The sequence below is a fragment of the Castor canadensis genome, chromosome 13 (genome assembly GCF_047511655.1).
Source record: "Castor canadensis chromosome 13, mCasCan1.hap1v2, whole genome shotgun sequence".
In the NCBI taxonomy this organism is placed as follows: domain Eukaryota; kingdom Metazoa; phylum Chordata; class Mammalia; order Rodentia; family Castoridae; genus Castor; species Castor canadensis.
In genome coordinates this window covers 6744689-6770850 of record NC_133398.1, presented here as the reverse complement: position 1 = coordinate 6770850, position 26162 = coordinate 6744689, and the positions used below count along the sequence as shown (strand labels likewise).

The 26162-nt window shown below is 56.9% G+C and overlaps 1 protein-coding gene across 1 annotated transcript in view; it reads left to right on the top strand.

The window, feature by feature from the left end:
• The first annotated feature begins 1982 nt into the window (after positions 1-1982).
• Prrx2 (paired related homeobox 2) overlaps positions 1983-26162 on the top strand; it is a 38887-nt gene continuing 14707 nt past the window's right edge. The window contains exon 1 of the mRNA XM_074053017.1: positions 1983-2238. Coding sequence (XP_073909118.1) covers positions 1983-2238 — 256 coding nt within the window. The remainder of the gene's footprint in view (positions 2239-26162) is intronic.

Genomic DNA, 26162 nt, shown 5'->3' with positions numbered 1-26162 from the left:
CAAACCTAAGCATCCACCCTGCACCACCTCTTGGGGGAGTTGTTCAAAGCCTAATAATTTTGGGGCTGGGAATGTAGCTCAGTGGTAGAGCGCTTGCCTAAGCATGCTTGCCTAAGCATGGGCTCCATCCCCAGCACAACAAAACAAAGAAACAAACCCCCCAGAAAATAATAATTGTTAACACTTACTGTTAAATACACCAGGTACCAGGTATCCTACATATCAACTCATGTATTCCGCCTAACCGCTCATTTTACAGTTGAGGCAAAAGACTGGCAAGAGGCTGGTAGATTGCCTAAGGCCACTGTGAGGTCTTGACTCCATCCAGCAGCCCACAGCCAGAGCACCGCCATCCCACAGAGATGAGGGACATCACCTTCCCACTTGCACAGGGCGTGTGGACTGAGTGAGTGGGAAAGAAAGTCATTCTGACACCAGGCCCACCAAGAGACCCCAACATGGCACTTCCTAGCTCTGACCCCCATCTAGAGGGAAGGAGCTGGACTCAGGGTAGGGTGGTGCCATGTTTGAAGTTACACAGCAGTGGCTGGCGTGCTCAGGCTGTTCTGAGCCCTCGGAGACAGTCTCTACTCCAGGGACTTGCTGGGTGCTCCATCACACATTTTGCAGAGTCCTGCTTGGCTCTTGTCCTCCAGAAGACTGGTCAGTCACATACACTATGGGCAGCACTGAGAACCCTCAGTGCCTACACTGTGCCCTCTCCAGCCCCCTGGGAGGAGGGAAGGCACCATTGCAGCCTTTCTCACTGGACATGGCTTGGAGCAGATTTCCAAGGAAGGACAGCCCTGTCATTTACAGATCTTCAACCTAACTGCAGATGTGCGATGGCTTGTTGTGGCTGAAGTCACTCAGAGGACACTCAGCTTTGTTTGGGGCTGATTCCTTCTGGCAGAAAACCCCCAAGTAAATGACTGCTATGGAGGCCAGGCTGCTGGTGTGGGAGTGGATGCCCGGGGGGACATTCGGAAGGCCTTCTCCTGGTGGGGCTGTTTTTGTTGATATGATTTTATGCCTCTCTGGTGACAGCAGGGGGACAGAGGACAGGCTAAGACCTGGGGCATCAGGAGGGCTCAGAGTCTGGGGTCTGCTCATCCTGTATATTTTTTCTGGGCTTTCCTTGAAAAACAAAACAAGGGCAAAACTGTCCCTCTCTCCCTGTCATCCATCTGTCAGTCTGGCTGTCTCTCCCTGTGAATTTTGGAGGAAAACCCACTCTTCCCAGCTTGATTTTCCTTGGGGGGGGGGCCTTGGGTCGGACTGGGGTGTGCAATGAGGTGTCATGGCTGGGGAGGGCGAGTGAAATGACCCTTGCATATACCCCAAGAGCTTACTTTATGGGGGAGGGAGCCCAGGACAGGGTGGAGGGAACAAGGTGGACCAGGTGGTCCTCGATTCTTTCCATCAGGGTTGCGGGGGTGGCGTTGGGGACAGTGAGGAGTTTTTGCACATCTTCCCTGTCAACTGTTTCAGAGTCGCGCCCCCACCACCTGTGGAGGAACTGGTAAAAGTTGGGGGGGGGGTCTGCCAATCCCTCTCGCCTCACCTCTGGGACTCTCGTTGGGGGACTTAGTGGAGAACCACCACGCGGACCTGTTCACTCCCTAAAGTGGGGGGCAGGGGGAGGACCCCCGCCCCCTCCCGGCCCCGCCTTCCGCCCGATGGCGGAGGACCCCTCCCCGCGGCGGGGAGGGAGGCCGGGGCGAGGTCCGCCTCAAGAGGGGCGTGCGGCCGAGCGAGCGAGCGAGCGAGCGGGGAGAGCGAGCGGGGAGAGCGCGCGATCAGGCGCGAGCGAGGCCGGGGAGGCGGCGGAAACTTTCTTCCCCCGACGTGCGTGAGCGGCGGCGGCCGCGCAGCGAGCGAGGAGGCGGCGGGGCGGCGGGGACGGCGGGGACTGCGGGGCTGCGGGGGCCGCTCCGCCCGCGCCGGGACCCCGCGGGAGCCGCGGCCGGGCCGCCGCGGGCATGGACAGCGGGGCCGCCGCCGCCTTCGCGCTGGACAAGCCGGTGCTGGGCCCGGGGCCGCCGCCGCCCGCGCTGGGGCCCGGCGACTGCGCCCAGGCGCGCAAGAACTTCACGGTGAGCCACCTCCTGGACCTGGAGGAGGTGGCGGCGGCCGGGCGGCTGGCGGGGCGGCCCGCGGCCAGGGCCGAGGCGCGGGCGGGCGCGGCGCGGGAGCCGTCCGGGGGCAGCAGCGGCAGCGAGGCGGCGCCGCAGGACGGTGAGTGCGGTGAGTGCGGCGGCCCGGGGGCGCGGGACTGGAACCGGGGCAGCCGGGGGAGCGCGCGGGGTCGGCGGAGACGCTGGGCGGTCGGAGTGCGGGGTCTCCGGGCTGCGGGGTCCCCAGATGCGGGGCCTTGGACTGTGGGGCCCCCAGGTGCGGTGCCTTGGGCTGTGGGGTCCCCAGATGCGGTGCCTTGGGCTGTGGGGCCCCCAGATGCGGTGCCTTGGGCTGGGGGGCCCCCAGATGCGGGGTCCTTGAACTTCCGGCGATCTCATGTGGAGCACAGAGGCCGCATGCCCATGTGCCGCTGGAAGAGACGCTGCCACCGCACTTCTAGGGTACTGGGAGGCCACCGATGGGCACGGGGACACTGGAGGGACCCTCTTGCCCACAGCAGAGTCGAGGCTGTGCGGGTGGCAGGGTGGGTTGCCGAGGGGACCTTCTTCTGGTCGGAGCTACCTCGAGTGGGGGAACTTGTGACTTCGGGGAAGTGCGCTGCCCTTTTGCCCAGCCCAGGAGGCAACCCTGGCTTCCTCACTCCTGCGTTGCATCGCCTGGGAAGTGGATGCCATCGGACTGTGGCTGTGTTACAAGCTGGGGAACCAGAGGCTTTGAAGGAGCAAAGTGACTGAGTCTCACAGCTGGGTTTCAAATTCTGCCCCTCATTCCACCCATACCACCCAGCCTGGGTCTCCAGAGGGGTCCTGGGGTGAGGATGCCTGGCCCCTACCCCGCAGTCTGCCTGGGGAGCCTCCTAGGTGCTGTGGCCCATCCCTGAAGGGCCAGCGAGGCCTCACTTCCCTGCGGAGTCAAAGGTCATCAGGAAGGGGCTTTAAAAACAAACAGTCCACCCAAGTGGCTGTTTTCAAAAAGTCACAGGATCACAGAGTCCTGAATCCTTAGAAAGAAGGCTGGGGGAGGGGAGAAGATGAGGATGAAGCAAAAGGCAAGGGCTTGCACGGGTTCAGTGGGGAGCAGAGCAGGGGGAGAATCAATGTCCCACAGCTGGCCCAGTCCTGAGAGGGGAGTGGGGTGATCTGAGGACATCAGCCCTGTCCCTCACTTTGGGGGACTAGGTTGACCTGCTGGGGGCTCTGGCACCTGTTTTAATCCCTCAACCTGTGTCTGGAGAGGTGAGAGAGGAAGGGTTGGCATCCCTGGGGACCCCACTTACTGCACCAGCCTCAGGGTCCCAGGGGTGCTCAGGTTGGCTGCGAGCCTTAGCTTCTCAAACAAGAGGAGGTCCTGGGAAGACAGAGGTGACTGAGACCAGTCTGAAATCAAGGCTGGAGGAGGTGTATCCTGGGGACACCTGAGACCCCACAGAGCCATTTTCGAGAACACCCGCCACTGCCAGTCTGCATCGAGCACGCCATGCTGGGTGCTCAGCTCCCTCGCCTGGTGTCCACCTCTGGCTCACTGCAGTGGCCTGGTCACTCTCTCTACCTTGGGTAAAAGCAATTAGGCCAACGTGTCCTGGGAGCTGGAGTTTAGATCCCTGATGCAAGGTGGAAGGAAGGGGTCCAGTTTTACCCAGGGGTAAAGGGGGTGTCCCTGGCTCGTTGTTCCTTGAGGACCTCAGCTGGCTCTGGGCCGCTCCCCTCCAGGTGGAGGGAGGCCTTGGTTTTCCCCTGGTGAATGAGGCTGTGGAGTGGGGACAGGGGAGGAAGAAATTGCAGGTGAAAGGAAAGGAAAGAAAGACTGAAGAAGGAAGGAGGGGAGAGAGAAGAACAGGAAGGAGAGGACTGGGACCCAGGTGTGGCGAGAGGGAGTCAGGTGGTCTTGGCCCTGGTGGGGACAGACAGGGGAAAACGGGCTTCTCCCAGATGCAGCTACAAGGTCTCCAATTAATGGGTCTCCCCAGAGAAATCCCAGAACGGCTAGTGTCGGCTGGGGATGTGAGCACCCAGATGGCTCAGCAGATAGTGGGTGCCCTTGGCAGCCGCATGGGGCCCAGTCACCCTTCCTGAGAGCTCATGAGGCCTCCAGGCCATTTCCTTGGGAAAAAGTATTCCCACAAACTTGGGGACAGATGACACACTGGGCATAAGATCAGGTGGAATAAAGTTGGGTGCTCACCCAATGAACCACTGCCTTGGAAGTGGCCCCCAGATCTGCCGGGGACCATGGTGCTCCGGCAGTGAGATTTCTGGGCTTCTCTGCATCTGTGGAGGGAGGAGGCTGCCAGAGACTTCCTTTTTCTCCCTTGGTCAAGTGCCCCTTCCCACTGTTGAGTATTGGGATTCCAAAAAAGCTGGGGAAGAAGGGACCTCTTTTTCCCTCTTCCTGGTGAGCCCAGTCCACACCACCGGACCTATTCAACAGTGGACCACCAGCTGGGTGCAGTGGCTCCTGCCTGTAATCCCAGCTACTTGGGAGGCAGAGATTGGAGGACTGAGGTCCAAGGCCAGCCTGAACAAAAACACAAGACCTTGTCTGAAAAATCACTAAAGCAAAAAGAGCCAGAGGTGTGGCATAAGCAGTAAAGCGCCTGCCTAGCAAATGTGAAGCCCTGAGTTTAAACCCCCCAAAATGAAAAGAAAGTGGGCAACCAAGGCTGGGGCAGTGGCTCAGTAGCAAAGTACTTGCCTAGCAGGCCTGAGGCCCTGGGTTCCATCCCCACACCACACACACACACACACACACACACACACACACACACACAAAGTGGGTGTGTGGGCCTTGGGTGCCATTTCTGAGGACCCCAGGGCAGCACGATCTCGGCCTTCAGGAGGCCTGCACCTCACTGAGGTCTCGGAAGTGTGGGGTCTGGGGCTGCCCTCCTGTTAGAGAAACGAGGGCCCACGGGGAGACTAATGAATCTGAAAATCGATGCCTTTTCAACCCGCCAGTTTAGCAGTCTCAGAATTTTTTAAAAATTAAAAATCTTTTGTTTTTGCAAAGCCACCAGTACCTCTAGCCTATTTCTGCCAGTGATTTTCCAAGCCTCCCCCCACCCCCACCCCCAGCACTGGCTGAGGACGCTGTGGCTTACTGGTGACTCAGAACAAACCAGGGGCTCGGGTTCCCCCCAAATCAAACGCTGAGAGCTGCTCGGGGCGCTGAGCTATGCCAAGCACGTTAGGAAAATAAACCCTGGATTGCAGCCTTCGCGACGACTCTCAACAAAAGAAACCACATCTCTTTAAAGCATTCCCTCCTGTGGGCAGGGCGGAGACCGGAACGGGGCACCCTGGGAAAACAAACACAGCCCCTGGAGCCAGGGCAGGCTGGCCGCCACTGCTCACAGCCAGTACCTGCTTTGGAAAACCCAGGACACACTTTGGAATGGGGCACATGGAGGCTGAGGCTCTGGGAGAGCCCTGGTGAGCGGGGCCCCTGGGGTGGGCCGAGAGGCAGAAGGTAGCTAACGGGGTGAGTTCCAGTTTGAGATGGGGGGCCTGTCCTCCTCCCCTGCCAACCATGAACCTGGGGGACCACTGAGTGCAAGAGAGACTTTCTTTCTTTTGGCAGGATTGGGATTTGAACTCAGGGCCTGCTCAATGTATTGTACTGTGATAAAATATGCCAAAGTAGGGCATGGAGGTACAGACCTATAATCCCGGTACTCGGGAGGTTGAGGCAGGAGGCTTGCAAGTCTGAGACAAGACTGGGCTGCGTAGCAAGACCTTGTCTCAAAAATATTAAATTAAATTAGATTAAAAGTGCCTAGGATAAGATTCACCATTGTAACCGTTTGTAAATGGACAGGCCAGCGGTGTTAAGCCCTTTCACACCGTGTAGAACCACCCACCTCCAGAGCGTTTTTTTGTCTTCCCATCCCCCCTCCCTCCAGCTCTGTCGTCCCATTCTGCTTTCTGTGTCCGTGAATTTGTGCACACTAGGTCCTTTGTGGAAGTGGAATCATGCAGTCCTTTGGGCTCTGGCTTATTTCACTCGGTAGAATATCTAAGAGGTTCGCGTGTGGCGCATATGTCTGAGTGTCTTTCCTTTTTAAGGCTGCGTAATGTTCCATTGTGTGGATAAACCATTTTATCCGTTCATTCACCAGTGGGGTTGTGTCCGTCAGTTGTAAGTAGTGCTGCTGTCAACATGACTGTGCAAAGAACGGTTCAAGTCCCTGCTTTGTCTTTGGGGTGTTTCCAGAAGTGCAGTTGCTGGGTCATATGAATTCTGTGATTAAGGAACCATACTGCTGTTTGACATAGCGGTACTGAGGCTTGAACTCAGGGCCTCATAATTGCTAGGCAATTGCTCCACCACTTGAGCCATACTCTCAGCATTTTTGCTTTTAGTCTGTTTGCCAGATAGGGTCTGTGCTAATTGTGGCCTGACAACATAGAGTCATGCAGTAACTTTGCCTTTGTCCTGTCTCCACCTCCTGAGAAGCTGGGATTACAGGTGTATACCACCATGCCCTGCCCTGACTCTAGCTCCTTATAACTGATTTAGAAACAGGGTACTGATGGGCTGTTGGAGTGGTTCAAGTGGTAGAGTGCCTGCCTAGCAAGCATGAGGCCCTGAATTTGAACCCCAGTACCACCAAAAAAAAGAAAAAAAGTAGAAACGGGGCACGAGCAAAAGCCAGTCAATCTCACGTCAGGAGCAGGGCTGAGGGGACAAAAGAAATTCTCCAGGACCTGGTCTTTCAAAGTTCTTCCCTCTGCCTTCTCCCCTTCCAGCCTTCCCTCCCTCCAGTTCTCTGGAGGACAGAGTCGTGTGTACTCCGTGAACACTGGACGAGGGGTCAGTATACCTGGGTCCAGGTCCTGGCTTTTGATGCTCTTTCCGTGTGTGACCTTCATCAAGTCATACCCTAAACTCTAGATAATGGCACACAGGCGTCTCTGCAATCCTTCCTCACCGTAGTCATGCCTTAGAAAAGCCGGTGACAGCCCTCCCGGAAATGAGGAGTCACTGAGCCTGGGGCCTCACACAGGTGAGGCGTCTCTCTGCAGGGCCCAGGGAGAAGGAGGAGTGAGTGAGATGGGAGAGGCCAGGATGTCAGTGGTCCCCAGGGTCATGGTTGTCTCTGCCTGTCCCTCAGCTGGGAGGTCCCTGCTGTGTAACTCTTGGGGCAGCAGATCCTCCAGGTGTGGCCTGGAGGCCTGGCAGGCACTCTGCAGGCTGGAGCTACCCCTGCTCTCTCCCAGAGGACTTGGGACCAGAACCCTTGGGACAGCAGTGACAGCGCCTGCATGCCCACACCCTTGAGGCCTAAAGAGAACCCTGAGGCTCAGTGTCACCATCTGTAAAATGGGAACATCTCTTATAGGGGCGTGGCAAGCCCTGAGTAGATCTGGGGCACCAGGACAATGCCTAGCTCCAAAAAGCGTGTCTGAAACAGCTCCTTGAGGTGCTCACAGTGACCCAGTGAGCCAGGCTGAGCCAGTTATTGTCTTTCCTGCTTCTTGGAGGCCCAGAGAGGCAAGGCAACCTGCCCAAAGCCTCGTGGCTGGGAAGGGAGGCTGGGATTTGCTTTTGGATCCCAACTCTAAGCCTCTCCCTCCTGCGTAGCCCCATGTTCATGTGGGAGGAGGCAGGAGCAGGTACCCTGTCTTGCTGATGATGGGGAGACCCTGCTGGGGTTTGGGAGCTAAATGGGAGGTAGGAAGGTTGGGATAGACTCTGTGTGCCTACCAGGGGTTCCTGAGTAGTAGAGACAGTAAGGAAGGGTCTTTGGTGGCTTCTCCTGGGCAGGGATGTAGACAGGCAGCACTTGGCCAATTTTGTGGTGTTCCAGGCCCCAAAGGACAGTGGCTGACCCAGGGCAGAAGCCGACTTGAGGGTAATTTAAGAGGAGCCAGAGCTGGGTGCTGGTGGCTCACACCTGTAATCCTAGCCACTCAGGAGCAGAAATCAGGAGGATCATGGTTCTAAGCCAGACCGGGCAAATAGTTCATGAGGCCCAATCTTGAAAAACACCCATCACAATTAAAAGGCTGGTGGAGTGGCTCAAGTGGTAGACCACCTACCTATCAAGCATGAGGCCCTGAGTTCAAACCCCAGTACCACCAAAAAAAACACAAAACAAAAAGAGAGCTAGAGTGACCCTGGACACAAAGGGGAGCCACCCTGAAGGGAGGCTGTGAGTGGAACATGGGGACATGACCTAGATGGGACTGAAGGAGCACGTGAGGGACTGGGGAAGGTGACCGGGAATGCGTGCAGATGCCTGCAGAGTATTGCGTCATTCCACCATGGGTCATGTGCTGTGGGTCCTTTGATTATCCCTGTTTTATAGAGAGGGAAACTGAGGCTCAGAAGCCAGGCCACATGCCAAGTCACACTGTTCCCATTCCAAAGTCCCTGCTCTGTCCTGTCATCTGAAGCTACCCCTGGACCGGGCTCTACCCAGGGCCACCCACCCCAGGCAGGTGGGGGCTGGACTCAAAGGCCATGAGGTGGCTGGAGAGGGTTGCAGGGGAGAACAGCTCCTCAGTGTCCTTAGCAGGGTGGGATGGGGACTGCCTAGCTTTGGGGGTACTGGAGGTGAGAGAGTGAGTGTGAGGGAATCCTCCCCTCCCCTGCCCAGACTTGTCTCCAGCTGCAGACACCGGAGAGCTGTGGGGGGTTCTTATAAGAGCAGGGACAGGACAGACCCCCCCCCCAGCTCCCCATTCATCTGTCTACATCGTCTTCTGGACACCTGCTGCGTCCGGCCTGATGCTCCCCGCCTGCCTAGGCTCCCAGACCTTCCAACATCAAGCTCCAGGGGACCCTGGGCTCACAGGGGCTGGGGGAGAGTGGATGGTGTGAAAATCTGGCCAGGAAAAGCCACTTAGAACAGCTCTCACCTTGGGGACCCATCCTTTCATCCAAGAAAGAGCTTGTTAGCATTGTGATCTCAGACGAAGGAAGGGTCTCAGAGCTGACTTAAATCATCATACCCAAACTCAGAGTTGTCCCAGCTTTCCCCCTTTTGCGGTAGGTAGAGAACATTGTTATGGGCTGGCATTTGGGAACCACATGGGGCTGACTGTCTGGACTCAGAGTCACACGCAGACCCACCCGCGCCCCACACCATGCACACGCACACACGTGCTCACGCCCCACTGTGAGGCTCCAGTCCGGCCCTGAAGACCCCATCCAGGCTCTTGGAGCCCAGTGAAGTGGCCGAGCAGACATACCCAGCAGTGTGGGCCAAGGGTCAAGTGCTCTTGCAAGGTGGTGAGTAGGAGAGGGTCATGGGGTTTCCTGTTCAGAGGGAGCTCCTAGGAGCCATCTTGCCAGGCTCCTATGCTGAGCAGAGGCACAGAGTCAGGGTGCCATTAGCATCCAGCGGTAAGGGAGTGACACAAAGCGGGGGCATTTGCACAGCGCTCCTCAAACTGCAGGGGCAGAGCTGGCCCCTGCTGACCAGGACATGTCTGGGACCACCACGGTGTGTGGGCTTGCCAGAAACAGCAAGGAGAGCTCTTTTTGGCCACCGACCTGGCCACTTAATTCTCAAGCTGTCCTGAGAATCAGACAGCACTGATTGTCAGGTTGCACTGCGCCTGAGTCCCTTCCACAGGGGAAACTGTTGGTTCCCAGCCTGGCTCTTGGGGCCGAGGTGATGACAGGACACAGCACATGAGCCCTTTATGGGTAATATCTCTTATTGTGTCCTAAAAACGAAGCAGGCTCCAGGGGATCTTATTTTTTGGTTTTTCTTTGGATTCTATTTCCTGCGTGTGGGATGAGCAGCAGGGACCTTCCGGTTTGGGGGCCAGTGGGAGGCACTAGAAGAGGGACCATGAGTTATGAAGAAGCCAAGAAGCTGGGTCCCAGGCCCAAGTGGCTGGGCAGTGGGCAGGGGACTGCTGAGCAAAGGGCCACCCCAGAACTGACCCAATGCCTCAGCAGCTGGAGGTGTGGCAGGCGAGGGCACGTCCATTTGTAACATCGCTGCCCAAGTAAGAGGGGCCCCAGACCAGAGTTAAAAATTGGGGCTCCCACCTTGCCTGGCCCAGTGCTCCAAGTTGGTATGTGACTTGTTGCTGGGCGGAGCTTCTGTGCCCTATCCTGTGCAAAATGAGAAGGTTGAACCATCTATTTCTGGCCATGTTTTATGAGCTTCTGGGAATCTCTGGGTTAGCACCAGGGAGCTGGATGCAGTGCAGGTGCTCATGGGCCCTGGGCCTGGGCGTCTGCATTTAACAAGCCCCCCACCCCAGCAGTTTTTATACCCTGCTGAAGCTTCTTCTAGAACCGACTCCTCACTCCATCATCTGCCTCAGTTTACCCGAGTGGGGAAAAGTTCTCTGTGCAGTGGCACCATGGGAAATGAAAGGCTGGAAGGAGCCGGGAGGGCTGAATGTACAGGAGAGGAAAGGGCTGAGCCCCAGCATCCCGAGGCCACAACACCGTTGTGGGGTGTGGAAGAGCTCAGTTGCTCTCAACCACTCACTGAGTTCGCTGGGCACCTACGGGACACCAGTGTAAGTGGCCCGAGGGGTTGGGAGGAAGGGATGATTGTAACAGGGGGTTCTGGCTCTCCCACTCTGGCCTCCCGACTCCCCGCATCTGTGGGGGCCAGAGTAGCACCAGGGCAATCAGAAGCTTTACTGCTCACCAGGGGTCTCTGTCACTCTGGTTCCTGGAAGAGACCCCTCCTGGCTTCCTGCCTGCTCCTCCTTTCTGTCTCCCTGCCCTTGCCTGTCTCACTTCTCATGCTCCCCTAGAAGTGGACATTCACTGTCCCCCAAAGGGATGGCCACCTCTTACCAGACTATTCTTGGCCCCAAGACCCCACCCCCCTGCCCATCCTCCCACCCATGGCCCCCTTCTCCAGCCTCCCTTCTTGCTGTGGGCACAGACGTTCACACACCAGAGATGGCGTTATTAAAAATGACATTTAACCAGAGCTGGAATTACCACGCGGATGGCTGCAAACGTCGGAATCAAAGCAGGAGCCGCCGGCGGGCGGGCGCGCCTGGCAGGGGCCTCGTGGCCTCCGCGCCGCCAGAGCTCTGCGCGGGCCTCCCATATAAAACTCCTCGGAACGGCAAGGTCTTGAAAGCCAGCGCACCTCCTTTCATTAGACTAACAAATAACACGTAACAGAAAACATCTGTTAACAGCAGCCCTAATGCTCTCAAGATGTCCAGCCAGTGGGCAGCCAGGCACGCAGGGCACAGGTTTGGGCAGCCCCTCTGCTCTCCCCTCCACCCGTGGGCCCCAGGAGCCTCCCCCTACTCCCTTTCTTCCCCCACCTGGGTCTTTCTTCGCTCTCTCTTCTGGCTGACGAGGACGAGCAATCTGAAGGTCCATGTTCAAGGGGGCAGTGCCCCTAGATGACAGTCACCACAGTCCTCCACTGTAGGGATGGCACGGGAACCAGAGGTCCTGGACCAGCAGCGCCTGACCTCAGCCTGATCCTCCTACTCTCCGAGCTTCACATTTGCCATAGGAGAGGGATCGGGCCTGGCAAGCAGGTTTTTGAGGTGTAGGAAGTGGTAGAAGCAGAGTGCTCAGCGGGTAGCCAAACAGGTGAGAAGGGCTCAGAAAGAGAGACTGCACAGAGAGATTTGGTGACTTGTTCAAGGTCACACAGCAGGTGGAGAAGCCAGGCTTGCAGCCAGAGCCTAGGATGCGTTTTTCAGGACCCTGAGACAAAGCTAGGAGGGAGCTCTGACTTGGTCCCTGCCTCTTGTATGAGAAAGAGGCAGCTCTCCCTGCCCTCTCTCAAGCCTGGTGGCCAAACAAAGCCCTTTGCATGAACCCTGTTCCTTGGAAGCTAGAGACGCCTCTAGCCACAGACATCATTCTGGGTTGGGGGATCAGGAGATCAGGTGCTTCTCAGAACCCACAGCTCAAACCTGGAGAAGGAAGGGCTGCATCCCAGACAGCAGGGGATAAAAACAAAGAAAACACCTCAAAGTTGGGCTAGAGACAAGGTGGCACTTTGTTCCCTTCCCTTTGTGAGGAGGTCACAGAATACAGACTTAGCCTTCCCCAAGAGACTGATGTTCACCTCTGTGCCTTCCCTCCCTGCCAAGATCTCTGCTCTGGCTCAGAGAAGGTGGGGTGGGATGAATTCATCCGCTCACCCATTCATTCACTGTGCATGTATGTCGTGCCATGTGCAGAGCACTGGGAGAAGCAGTGGACAGGTCAGACCCAATCCCCACAGCAGGGAGTAAGCTGGAACGCAGGGCAGCTCCCAGCTACATGGCCATGCAGTGTGTCCGGCTCCCAGCTCTGCACTTAACCTGGCCTCTGGCTGAATTCTCTCAGCGTCCTTATCCCCATCTCTGGCAGCTGAGTAAGCAGAGGCTCTGAAAGGTAAAGACTGCCCCAAGGTCACCCAGGGAATATGCAGTGACCCCAGATTGTCCCAGATACCCAGGGAACTGCAGGGTCCTCTTGCTGCAAGCTGGACTTCCCTTTTCTGGGCCCCCATGAGCTCGGTCAGGTAGGGGGCTCCAGGTGGAGCTGTGCTGGAGGGGCAGGGGTGGGGGGGGGCCGGGGAGCCCCCCTCACCTCAGGAAGCTCACTTCCTAGCAACACTGTGTTAATTGAAAGGCCAGCCTCTCCTGCAGAGCCCGCTCCCAGCCACCAGGACCAAGCCAGGAGAGTGTCAGGGCTCCAAGCGGGAAATTGCCAGAGACAAGAAGTAAAAACGGACTACTTTGGTTTCACTGGGAAGGCAAAAAGAAAAGGCAGAGATCTAAAAGCAGCCGAAAGCAGGCCTGTTGTTTAAAAGAAACCATTGCTGCCAGCAAATCTGTGTCCAGGTGGAGTGGGGGGACAGGGAGCTGCTTTCAAAGGGGCTAGTTTCTCTGTCAAGGCTTGGAAAGTGGGGGAAGTTATCATGAGGGCTCTTCTCACCTTCTACAAATACTTGTTGAGCGCCTGCCTACTGCATGCCAGGCCTGGGCTGGGCACTGGGGTCCCTGCAGGGGGCAGGAGACAAACAGGTGGGTCCTTGTGTGAGGGAGCCATTCTGACTGCTGTGAGAGCAATGGGACCCCCTTGCTTGCCCAGAGAGCTAGGGAAGGCTTCCTGGAGGAAGCAAAATTTCAGAAGGGACCTAAAAGGCGAATGGAATGAGCCCAGAAGAGGAGGTCAGGGAGGGTGCTCTGCATGGCTGGATGACAGATGCAAAGGCCCAGAGGTAGGAAGCAGTTGGCTGTTCAAGGGTGGAAGGACTGGCAGATGTGCACTACCAGGTCTTGTTCAAGATGTGTCATTTTCAGAGACTGTGGGTGTGGATCAGTGTAGAGCTTGCTTAGCGAGTGAAGCCCTGGGTTCCATCCTCAGCACCACAAAAATTTTTAAAGAGTCTCCCTTTTTGTTTTCAGAGTAGTGGGAATGCTTTTTCTGCATTTGTGGGCATCTATAGAGGGGGGTCACCAGGCTCTCCCCAGAGATTCTTGCCACAAGCTAGTGTCCTGTGTCCCCCATCCCCCGTTACCCCACCCCCTGTCACATGGGAAGCCAGTGCCTGATGTGGGGAGCTGCTTCCTGGTTGCCCTTGGCTCACAAGCCCTTACTTGGTCACCTAGCCCTGGTTGGCCCTGCACTGCTTTGAGGTCTGGCCCACCTGAGAAACCTGGAATGTCCTCAGCCAGAGGCAGGGCAGGCTCCTGTGTCCCAGCCACCTCTGCAGGCTGCTGCACCCATCAGGGACGGCGAGAGAGGGGTGTGGACAGAGGGGTTTGGGGCAGCTATCGCTGGTGATGAATTTATGACGCCATGGATCCAACATCAGGACTGTGTGTCACAGGTACACAATGGCCCAGTGGTGGAAGTCATTCCAGGCTATCCAGCTGCAAATCCTATGTCCCCAGAAAAAGGAAGGACTAGGAGTGTTTGGGGGGTAGAGGGGACATTGAGGATGGTAGAGGTAGACATGAGTCTGACAGAACCATTTGTTATGCACCTGCTATGTGCCTCACCCTGCACCTGGACCATTTTGATCCAACCTCCCAACTCAGGAGGTAGATAGTCTTATGGCCCCCATTTCCAGATGGAGAAGCTGAGGCCCAGAGAGATAGCTTACACAGTGATACTGTGGGGTCACCAGACCTTGGACCTTTGTCTGTAGTGTCTTCTCCCTCATCCCTTCTGACTTCCCCCACCCTCCCCAGGCTTCTTTAGGGAGGGCAAGGTGACAAGTTTCCACACAGTACAGAGGCCACCTGAACAAAATCAAAGCTCATCCTGGCCCCAGAAAGGACCCCCTGTTATCCCCGTGAAGCTCAATGGTGATGCAGGCATAGGACAGAGAGCTGACCCCAGACAGTCCCCGTGGGTCCCCTCAGGGTGCTGGCTGTGCTGTGGGATTTAGCCTCATTTGCAGAGTGGCCCTGGGACAGCACTCAGCTCACTGAGCCACCAGCTCCTTTTTGGCAAATGGGCATCGCCACAGTCACTGGAGGAGTGGTGGAGGTCACATGGGTGAGGGCTCACTCTGTGCCTGCCTGGTTCCAGCAGGTGCTTAGTAAACACTGTCTTGCTTTGATCCCTCTCTCGGGAACTTGGGACAAAGGGCAGACACACAGTTGAGGATTTTCTTTGGGAGATGGAAAACTGAGCATGAGGGGTTTCCAGGGCCCAACAAAGAGGAGCTGAGATTAGGACAGAGCTCCAGGTCCCAGCACCTGGCCCAGCCTGGTGGCCATTGAACCTGGCCACTGTTCCTGTGCTCACACAGCCATTTTGCTTTATTTTCCACAGCACCCATGTAATCCAGTCTGATTTCATACCAAACACCATCACTAAGACACAACACAACTATTTTTATAACGTGGTGTTTGAGGTTGAAAATTCAAATGAGGGATTAATTGCAATGTCTAGATTTGTGGATAAGATGACTTGGAAGGAAGGCTGAGATTCAGATGTGCAGCCTCAGGGCTGGGCCGAGCACCGGCAAAGCTAGTGTAGACGCGTGTTCGTGCTCACGGGAAGGCAGATCTCTGTGCTGGCTTCCTTCTCTGCCCAGGACCCCAATGTCCAAGCAGGGGTCAGAAGCAGGCTCCCCAGTGGGAAAACAGCTGTGGAGTTTGTGGAGCAGATGGCAGAGGGAGGGGGACACACAAAGCTGGGGCACCAGGAAAAGGGATCGGGTTCACCTCCATTGGTGCCAGCTCTCTGCTTCTCCGTAAACCTCCTCCCTCCCTCCACCCCTAAACCAGAACCAGATGGACTGGAAGTGAACAGCAGGTCTGAGGGTGGGCCAGGCAGACTGGGTCGGGTGGGAGCCCTGGCCAGGGAGGGAGGCACACGGCAAGCCCCATTCCAGAGTGGCCAGAGGTGGGATGTGTCCTGTGGGCACTCGAGGGCCAGGTAGGAGCCCCTGCAGAAGGCTGGGGTCCTGGAGGGCTCGCTGGCAGCTTCAGCACTTAGTGAACCTTTGCTGTCTTCTTCAAAAACAGGAATGACAGCACTGGTGGGACAGTGGGGGGCTGTCCTGGCACCTCGGATTTTCCTCTCTCCTCTTTCCCATGGGTATGAGCATGTCTCTGAAGACGAGGTGTGACTGCTGGCCCAGAGCAGCTCTGGGGAGTTGTTGAGCAAATGTCCAGTGTCCTTCTATACACCCGAGGTGTCCACCCCCAGAAAGTCTGGAACAGGACCAGAAAATCAGGCTGACCCACTTTGGCTCCAGGGGTAAGGGGCTACCCTCTCTGAGCCTTGGTTTCTTCTTCTGGAAGGTGGGGTGAAGACGACACCTACCCCAGAGGCATGATGCCAGGAGACAGGAAGCTCTGGACATGTGACTTGTTATTAAGCGAGGCTCTTCTTATTATTACGGCCATTGCTATTGTTAGGGGCTCCTGCCTGGGCCCCTGAGAGAGAATATGGGCCGAGGGCACAGCCACACCCCTGGCAGCTGCTGGTCCCCAGGGACCCTCATCTTTCCAATATAGGAATGAGGAAGTATCCCCACCCAAACTAGCTCCATATTAAGGCAAAACTCTGTCCCGCCGCCCCCAGCTCACCCTGGGGCGGGGTGGGGGGGGGTGTTTATACCACTGTCTGTTGGCAGGTTCGGGGCCAAGATGAAGGGGGCAGTGTCTCCACCCCTCTCAGCGAAGCTCTGCCTGTCCCTGGGGAGAGCTCGGGTGTCTCCAGCCCCACACAGCCTTTGGCACAGCAGACACACAAAAGCCTGGGTGGAGAGCTGGGTCAGGGACAGCCCAGGGGAGGGGCTCCACCATGGAGACCTCAAGACATTGCCTGACAGAGCTCGTGACAGAGCCCGTGAGCCACCCTTAGTGTGGGGAATGAAGTTACTGCCCACAGGAACTCCTCCTGGACACGTTCGTGACAGTAGTGAATTGTGTCCCCCTCAGGGGCTCCCACTCCCAGCCACCACACAAGGCTGTCCCTCGGTCTTGTGGAAGGCCCTATCTCACAGGGACAAGCAGAGGTTGCTGCGCTCTGCCCGTTTCTCTAGCCCCTCTCTGCAGGCACTGGGCAGACACCCTCCACTCATCCTTAGGCAGCTGGCCATCAGAGATGGGGCTTTGTCACCCAAGGCTGCCCAGCTGGAGGTGGAGTTCACACCCAGGATCAGAGCTCTCCCATTTGCACGGGAGCCCCCCCAGCAGGCTGCCAATGCCTAACTCCCAGCCTAGCTGGGAGAGGGACCCAGGACCCCCATGTGACAGGGGCGGGGCTAGGAGAAGAGCAGAAAGGCGTTCCGGGCAGGCTCACAGGCCCATCAGACACTGTCCTCACTGCAGATTTGGAAAGGGAGTTCCTGGAATGAAGGAGCACACCGTTCTAATTCTGCCAGGGTGAAGACAAGGACCCAGTGGGACTGGCACCTGTGACAGATAGAAAACCAGTGCCAACGGGCTTAGGCAAAACTAAGACTCCCTGAGGAACAACTGAGGGTTGCAGGGCAGTCAGGCATGGCTGGATCCAGGCTTCAATAATGGCTCTGAGCCTGGATTCTCTGTCACTGACTTCACCTGTTCCTAGAGAGGAGGCACACGGACAGACAGACACACAGACACACACACAGACACACACCACACGGGCCCAAAAGAAGCCAGAAGCCCCAGCGAAAGTCTTATTTGACCCAGATTGGGTCGCTGCCTACCTCTGAGCCAATCACAGTGGCCGCAGAGAAGCTGCGTGCTGATTGGCTGAAGCCTGGGTATGGGGTGGGGCTTCTCTGGATCCTTGGGCAGAGAAGGAGGCCGCTGGGGCGTGGGGGAGCTGGGCGTGGGGGGGGGCGGGGCTCCTGGCCGTGCTTTATACGTGAGGCAGCTCCTGCTCACCCATGGCCCCCCAGCTTGTGAGTGGAGGAGCGGGAACTCACTTCAAGACCTCTCAAAGCCACCCCTGTGTGCCCAGAAGCCCTGACAGCTGGCCCTGGGGCCACTCTTTCCATCTTGGCCCCCTGGACCAAGATAGGCAACAGTGTCTGGCCCAGGAAAGGTTGCCTAGGCCTGGGTAGCTGGGTCCAGGGCCCCCCTCCAGTGGCAGCACCCCTCACGCTGCATCTGCCACTCTGGTTAAGAGTGATGGTGCCAGGCCACAGTGCGCAGTGAGTATCTTGAAAAGGGTTGCTGATGTCCTTCTGCACTGCACTCTGGAGCTAACGTAAACCTCTATTTAGATTAGGACGCCCCCTTCCCCAGGCATTAAGCATTATTTGCCTAAAGGCTAAGTGGTCTTAGGAGCTTCCACCCACTCACCTACCAGGGTTTACTGAGGACCCTGCCTGTGTCAGGCAACGCTACAGACACAGGTGACCCTCGGGGGACAGAGGGAAACAGGCTGGGCAGTGCATGCAGTTTAATGGGTGACAGTGAAGTGGCTGGGTGAGGCAGGCTGGTCCCCAGCCATTCCCAGGCAGAGAGGGGAGGACTTGAACAGGGAGAGGTGAAGACAGGGTTGGGGAAAGTCTTCTAGCCAGAGGGAACAGCATGTGCAAAGACGAGTGTCCCAGGAACACAGGAAGGGCCAGTGAGAGCGGGGGCACCTGGTGAGACTGGGGGGGGCAGGTCCTCCAGACTGTGGAGACATCAGCACACAAGTGGGAGGTGGTGCTTGGTCACTGCTAGGCTGTGTGACTTTTGCCCAAAAGCATCTCTGTCTCCTCACCCCAGGCCAGGGCCTGCTCAGACCAAGGTCCCTGCTCAGATGGCAGCCCTCCTCCACTTGGTAACCTCCCTGCCCTCCACTCCAGGGAAAAACTCTAATGCACAGGTTGTTTTAGGGGTCCAGTGAAGGGGATGGAATCAGAGGCCCGGATGGGGGGCAGGCCACAAAGGCAGGGTTGTGCAATGCACAATGCAAATGCCTTCACCTGTGCTGGCTCTGTCCATCTTTGACTGGTGCTGCTGGTCTGAAGTGCAGAGGGGTGGGAGTGTCAGTCTGCAGGGACAGATCTGCTTCCGGTGAGGCTGACGTCCTCCTGGTTGAGTCCGCACTTGACATTCAGTGAGGCCTCATGGAAGGAAAGGGGTAGAAGTGGCTTTGGGGCTGTGGCTAGGTGAGGGTTCTGTACATCATCTCCCAGGATTCTCAGAACAGCCTCAGAGTGATGTGCTGTAGAGACAAGAAAACTGAGGCATGGAGGAGAGAAGCAGCGCACAAGAGGGGACCTGGCACTGTCCCTTTGGTCACTGTGCCTGGGTCCAGGGAGCTGCAGCTGGTTGGGATGACACCTATAGGAGATCTGGGGAGAAGAAGGGGAGCGAGGCTCAGGAGAGACAACAGATGGCAACTTGGCTCAGCCCCCAACTGGGGACAATCCAAACCTCAGTTCCCCCTTTTCGTGCAAGTTAATGACCATTACCAAGGGAGGATGAGAAAGAGCCATGGGGACAGAGCCCTGTGAGGACGGAGGCTTGTTTGAAGAGCTTCTTGTACCCGGGCTCCACGGGGTGGGCATCAACATCAAGAAAAGCAGGACAAAGCCCAGGAGGTCTCATTGTGTCACACTCTGCCACTCTTGTCTACTGACACTTGATGGCATGGCGCACAAAGAGGCTTCTGAAACCTGGAGCTCACAGAAAAGTAGGGCCCAAGACAGAAGACCAAGGCCAGAAACCAGTATGAGGAGGCTGATGCAGATGTGCACAAGAGGTTACAGGCCTCAGGGGAGGGCTTTGCAAGTAGGGTATTGTAGGATGAGTAGGAGCCCGTTGTTTTCTCTTTTCACCAGTTCATGCTGCCCACTCCCACTGTGTGGCCTGGCATCCTCACCTCTGTAACCACAGGCTGGTCACTCGTGGAGTGGAATGGGACACACCTGCCCTGCTGTTAGATTTGTGCAGTATGTAGTGCTTTTGGAGTGCGTCTCACCAGGCCAGGAATGTTCCCAACGTTGGCTTCAGATAGGGATGGTGGTGTCCTGGCACGGGGGGACAGTCCTTGCTGCATTTTTCTTTTTCTTTTGAGCAGTACTAGAGTTTGAACTCAGGGCCTCATGCTTGCAAGGCAGGCGCTCCACCTCTGAGCCATTCCACCAGCCCTGGGAGAGTCCTGCGGCCCTCAGCACAGCAGTGTGCTCTCCCCTTTCAGGCCTTTCTGTCCCGCTCTACTGCTCTCCTCAGCTCCCTGAGTGCTGGTGTCTTCAGTATGGGGCCGCCTGCTTTGATTTGAATCCTGCCCCTCCCTACATAACTGGAGACCCTGGCCAGCCACAGGCCCCCTGCGTGACCTCCTCCTCCGTGGGAGGGGAATAAATGCCAGACATGGTGTGTGGGGTGTGTGGACTCCTGCCAGCAGGAGTCACTCCACCTGCGTCCCTAGAACCTGTCCTAGTCCCCATTCTCCCTCCTGGCCTTTTGAGATACTGCCTGGAACAACGCTGTAGGTACAGCTGCATTTTACAAATGGAGAAATAGGCTGATTTTGGGTAAATGGCTCATGGCCACAGGGCTAGGACTCAACTCGAGGCCAGTCTGATGCCCAAAGACCTTGCACTTGACTGTCAGCAAGCAGTCCTCACCCCAGGCTGGATAGTGCCAGGGCTGGAGGCTTTTGGTGCGAGCTGATGGCCAAACCAACCCTTGGTCTGGGCACAACCCCCGACCCAGTGAGGCCTTCAGGTCCACCTGCTGTCCCCATCCCCCTCCTTACTCCGCCTGCCCTCCCCTCCCCAGCCTGACTGGGCAGCGTGTCACTCTTGTCCTGAGAGTTTGCACAAAAGCTGCAGGCCTGTCTTTTCTCCAGTGTGACCCTCTCAGCCCTCGGGGACTCCCTTTTGAAGGTGAAAATGTGCTTTCTGTATTTATTTTGGTGCCAATTTGATGCTTAACTGCGCCAGCACCTCTAATGGCAGCGTCGTGCGTGGGTGTTTACTAGGGACCACACCCCCACACCCACTGCATTGTGTCCTTGGGTTCTTGCAACGGCCCAGTGAGGACCAGGCCAGGCTCTGCTCGTTCTACAGAGGTGCCCACTGCTCCAACCACATGGTACAGTCAGACTCCATGGTTGATGGGTTGATCCCAACCCTGACCCCGGTTCCCTAGCTGTGGGGTTGTGTGACATCCACCACGGGCAGCAGTGCTGTCTTCAGACAGACATGCCTGTCCCACAGCTGCAGCTCGGCTCTCATATCCAAATGATGTCAGCTCCAACCAGCATCCCGTCAACATGCCCACCAAGGCCGACATCTGTTAAACTCGAACAAACGTGGCCTCATTGTCATCACCCAGATTCCACAGTCTGCAGTCCACAATGTCCCTCACTCCTGTCTCCCCTTGTGGGGGACATTCTGTGTGTTTAGACAGTGGCCCGTGTCCACCTTTACAGCATCGCACAGCATGGTGTCACAGCCCCGTGCTCACCTGTTCATCTCTCCTCCCCAGCTCCTGGCAACCGTTTTGCTGCTGCGTGGTTTTGCCTTTTCCAGAATGTCATAGGCCTGGCATCCCACAGCATGTGGTCTTTTCAGACTGGCTTCTACCTCTTCCCATTAGGCTCCTCGTGGATTCATGGCTGCCTTCTGTTTCGTGCTGAATAATACCCCGCTGTCAGGCTGGACACGGTTTCCCACTGAAGGACGGCTGGTTGCTTCCCGGTCTTTGTAATTACGATTGAGGCTGCTGTGAAGGTCTGTGTGCAGGTGTTTGTGTGAATGCAAGTTTTCAGCTCATTGGGTCAACAGCGAGTGTGATGAGTGAATCCCACGGGAAGAGGATGCTTAGCTTGTAAGCAAGTAACTGTCTACTGTCCCTGCTGCTCCCAGTAGGGCGCAGGCGGTGTCCTGCATTTTGGCCATCCTAACAGGTGTGTGCTGGTGCCTCTCGTTCCCTCATGCATGGCCCTAGTGACACCGGATGTAGAGCCTCTGCTTTTCTACTTATCTGCAATCTGAAGATCTTTGGTGGTCTTTTGCCCACTTTTTGCCATCAGGTTGTGTTCCATTTAGTTTTGTAAAAACACTTTTCTTGGCCATGGGGCAAATGCCTGTAATCCCAACTTGTTGGGAGGTAACAGGGTGACCGCAAAAGCTTAGCCAGCTGATACTGTGGCCCTGCCTCTAGACTCTTCTGGGCTAGCCTAACCAGGCAGCTATGGGCAGGCAGAGGCAGGAGTGCTAGGCTGGGAAGGGAGGGAGGGCACTGAGATCCCAGGACCAAGGTCTTTGCTGGAACCAGAACGAGGCCTTTGCTGGACCCCAGAGTGCTCTGCAGATGTCACGGTGGTTGCTGTGACTCTGACAGAGGGTCCCCAGCTGTCCTACATGGACCCACCCCTGCCAGGCACTCAATAAACATGACTTCAAGGAGTCTTCCTACCTGCCACCCCAGAAGCAAGTGTCACCATCAAGCCCATCATGCAAAAGAGAAAACCGGGCAGAGAGGGCTACTCGCTTCTCTAAAGTCACACAGCCGGTTAGTGGGAAAACTGGGACTCACCTGCACACTGAGGCACCAGCCACCTGCACCCACACTCTCAGCCACTGAGACCCCACAGCCCTGCTGAGCACAGGCTGGTCTGCGCCCGGCTGGTCTGCGCCCACCTGCCCTGGGCACAGCCCGAGCAGAGCGCCAGGCAGGCTTGGCCTTGGGTTGTCACTCCTGGAGCTCCTGACCGCTGGAAGCGGCTGTGTGAGGTCCTGCTTGGTTTTTGTGTTTGTTTGCTTGGCTTTTGGTGTTTTTCTTTTTTGGCAATCCTGGGGTTTGAACTCAGGGCCTCGGGCTTGCTAGGCAGACACTCCACCACATAAGCCATGCCTCCAGCCCTAAGGGGCTCTGTGTTGAGGATTCAGAGGCCCCCTGGCTGGTTAGCTCCGTCGGCCATGGATTCAGGAGGAATTCCAGAGAAAACCAGAGTGGTCTTCACTCCCCATCCAGGGCTCTTTCCACCTGAGGGGACACAGCCAACAATGTCACACATGCCATCATCTCACCCAGCACGTTCATTTGGGAAGTCCATTTGGAGAACTATGCTCTGTTTACTTTTTAAAGGAAATAACTGGCAGACATTTGCGTTTCCGGGAAGTCAGATTATCCGTTCGACATACTTACTATAGGGGCCACATCCAGCTCTGCACAGAAACTCCATGTTGCTAGGTCACGTTGGTAAAATTTACCCCAAGAAAACAGTTGTTCTATTTTTACTTATTTATTTATATATTGTTTTGACAGTACTGGGAATTGAACTCAAGGCCTCATGTTTAGTAGGCAGGTGCTCTACCACTTGAGCCACTCCACCAGCCCTGTTTTTTTTGTTTTTAGTTTGTTTTTTGGATAGGGTATCATGCTTTGGCCTCAGACTGCAGTCCTCCCACCTCCACCTCCCTCATAGCTGGGATTACAGACATGCACCACCACACTCAGCTTGTTTTTGAGATGGGCTCTCACTAGCTTTTGGCCTGTGCTGGCCTGGAGCTGTGGTCCTCCTAATTCTACCTGGGGAGGAAATCAGCAACGTGTAGATAGGTGATGGGACCTGGTGAAGGCCAGAGCTCATGAAGATCCAGGGATCATTCTGGAATTTCAAGGAGGACCCCTCCTGCACCTCAGCCCCTGAGGGTTGACAGGATATCTACCTTAGCTCCTCCTCCAGAGATTGCTGGCTAAGGGGACGGAGTTAAAAGAAGAGAAATTGCCACAAGTCCTCTAGTAGCACAGGAAGCTGCCTTTTTGGAGAGACAGGTTGCAGAAGTGGCCAGTGCCTCCTAGAATCACCCCCCCCCCCCATCACTGTCACTTGCTCTAAGCTCCACTTGACTACGCTGCTGTTTGGCTGAGTTCGTACACACACAGAGCTTTGTTTGGTCCCCTCCCTGCAGGCTGGGACAGAGCCAGTCTGACCACAGATGGCGCAGGGCTGAGAGCTGGTTGGAGCCCCCCAGTAGCTGGAGCCCCATTCCTGGCTCTGGCCGCTCTCCCTCCAGTCCCCCCACCATCCTTGGGTGGTGGCAGGGAGCAAGGGCCCCACCGCTCAGAATTTGAACGTGAGACTTGGCTGGAATGTAAAAAGGCCTTTCTCCCCCACTGGTCTCCACTCCTGGGCACATTCACCCCACCCCCTGCTATGGGGCTTATTACCTGCAGACCAGGAGCTCTTTAAAGTGTGGTTTTGTTCTAAAGTCCAGAATTTCTTACAGCCTGGGTTAACAAGGCCCCCAAGTGAATTCAGAAGGCATTAATGGGAAAGTCCTATACCGAACTTCTGCTCTGCCGTGTAAGCAGCTCAGAAAAAAGGCTCTTCTCCCAGTTTAAGGGCCAGTGTGGCACTTTGATGTAGCCCTGCTTCCTTATAAAGTCCCCTCCTCAGAGGGGGAGAGCTAAAGTGTAACCTGGAGGCGACAAATTACTTGCAATTTGCAAGCACATATGCTGAGTTCTGGGGGCTGAAGGACGGGGCTGCACTCCCAGGCACCAGCCCATTTCAGCTCACTCAAATCTATTACCATCTGCTCTAGTATGAGGGACAATTCCTAAAGATCATAGCCCCCTTTCAAAAAACAAAACTAGTCCTGCCCTCTGAAGAATAGAAAGGCACTTGTGCCAGGTGTGGTGGTACATGTCTGTAATCCCAGTGCTGGGGAGACTGAGACAGGAGAATTGTGAGTTTGAGGCCAGCCCGAGCTACACAGCAAGGCCCTGTCTCAAAAAGCCAAAAACTGGAGCTCTGGCTCAGTGGCAGAGTGCTTGCTTAGCATGTGCAAGGCTCCGGTTCCACGCCCAACACCACACACACACACGCATTTGTACACACAGGGCAAGGGTGGCCCTGGAATTTGCCCCCTCCCCCACTGCTGCCGGTGGGATTCTCAACTAACAGCAGTCTTGCAGACTTACCAAGGGAAAGACGTCACCCCAATTCCTGGAGTGTCCCCAAGAAGCCTCACTCCCCTCCCCAGGTGCTTGAGCGGGAAAACCTTTGCTAAGGGATGAGGGACCAGAGGATCCTAGAGAAAGAGGGGCAGGGGAGGGGCACCCCAGGTGAGGGCCGGCAATGTTGCCAGCTTTGGCTGACCTTGGGCCCAGGTTTGTAGTTAGGCGAGGGGGCCGGCTGGGTAGTGGGGTTCAAGAGGCCAGCTGAGCGAATGCTCAGCTGCCTACTGGCCATGTGACCTGGGGCTGTGACCCGTCCTCCCCAGCCTCAGTTTCCCGGCGTGCGCGATGCGGCTGGTAAGAGCGGTTCCTGCCTCATTGGTACTGCGTGCGGAGCGCCTTGCGGCGCCCAGCTCTTGGCCTTGGCCTTGGCCTTGGCGGGCGCGCGCTGCCGGCCGGGGGTCGGCGTCCCCTGCGCGCGCGCTCGCTCGGTGTCCTGGCGGGCTGGGCAGCGGGTGGCGAGGGCGGCGGCCGCGGCGACTCCCGCGGGCTGGGCGCGCCGGGCTATTAACGTCTGTGTGTCTGGGCCGCGGGTCTGCGGCGAGGCAGGCGCCAGGGGCTCGCCTGGAACCAGATGTGCCGCGGCGCCGCTCTGGCCGCCCCCGGCGCGGCGCGCTCGCACGCACGGGCTGGCGCGCACATGGCCGGGCGGCTGGCGCGCTCGCCCCGCACCCCTGCATCTCGGGCGGCCCCCGCCCCTGGAGAGGTGACCCCCGGCGCCGATGTCCCCCCTGGAGGGAGGTTGCCGAGAAAGCCCGGCCCCCTGCTGGCTCTCCCTGCCCCCTCCGGGCCTGGGGACTCCTCCCTGGCCCCCCCCAAAGTTTGTTTTCTTAAGTTTGTGCGTAAGATTTTTCAAGGTTCTGAGTCAGAGCTTCCCCTGAGACAGGCGTTGGGGCCACACTGACAAAGGCCAAAGTAGAGGGAGGGGAGAAGGTGCATTCCAGGAGCCTCTTCTCCCACCAGGCAGGCAACCAGGGTTCATTTGAGGCCTGTCCCCGCACTACCCAGACCTGCATCAATCACAGGACGTCCCCAGCTCTGGCTGTGGGTCACTACCTCCACCTGAGCCTCCAGCCTTGGGACACACTGCTTTTCCATGCAGCCCCTTCAAGACTCTGGGACCCCAGGGCTCCCACTGGAACCTGGTGGCCTCCCCTACCCTGACCTGGGGTGACCACTCCCAGCAGAAGTTAGGAAGGGATTAGGTGGAATGGAGGGGGGTCCCACCTCAGCAGAGGCCACATTGAGGCCAACCCAGTGTGGTCACAGAGGAGGGCAGGGAGCCCCTTAGTTTACAGTTCTGCCAGAGCTTGGGGAAGAGCAAAATCCTGGTAGGTACCAGCCTGCCTTGTTTTGATTGGGATGCTGGCAAGGGAGGGCCATCAGCCACCACCCCCACACACACAGGCCAAGGCTTACCCCCCTAGGTGCTGTGGTGTGGGGAAGCCTGCACCATCCAGGACTGAAGTTGAGGCGCTGAGACAGGACCACCAGAGCTCCAGTCACTTGTCAGTGCTGACGGGCATTCTGCATGGACACTTTGTGGGCCCATTTCACCAGAAAACTGAGGCCCAGAGAGCCAGAGATGGGGGTCTGGCTCCGCTGCTGAACTCCACAGAGGAGACTTGGGGCTTGGGATCCACTCTCTTTGAATGTGGAGCTTCAGAGAACAGAGGGTTCTTCCCAAACTTTAGGAAGTAGAGGAAG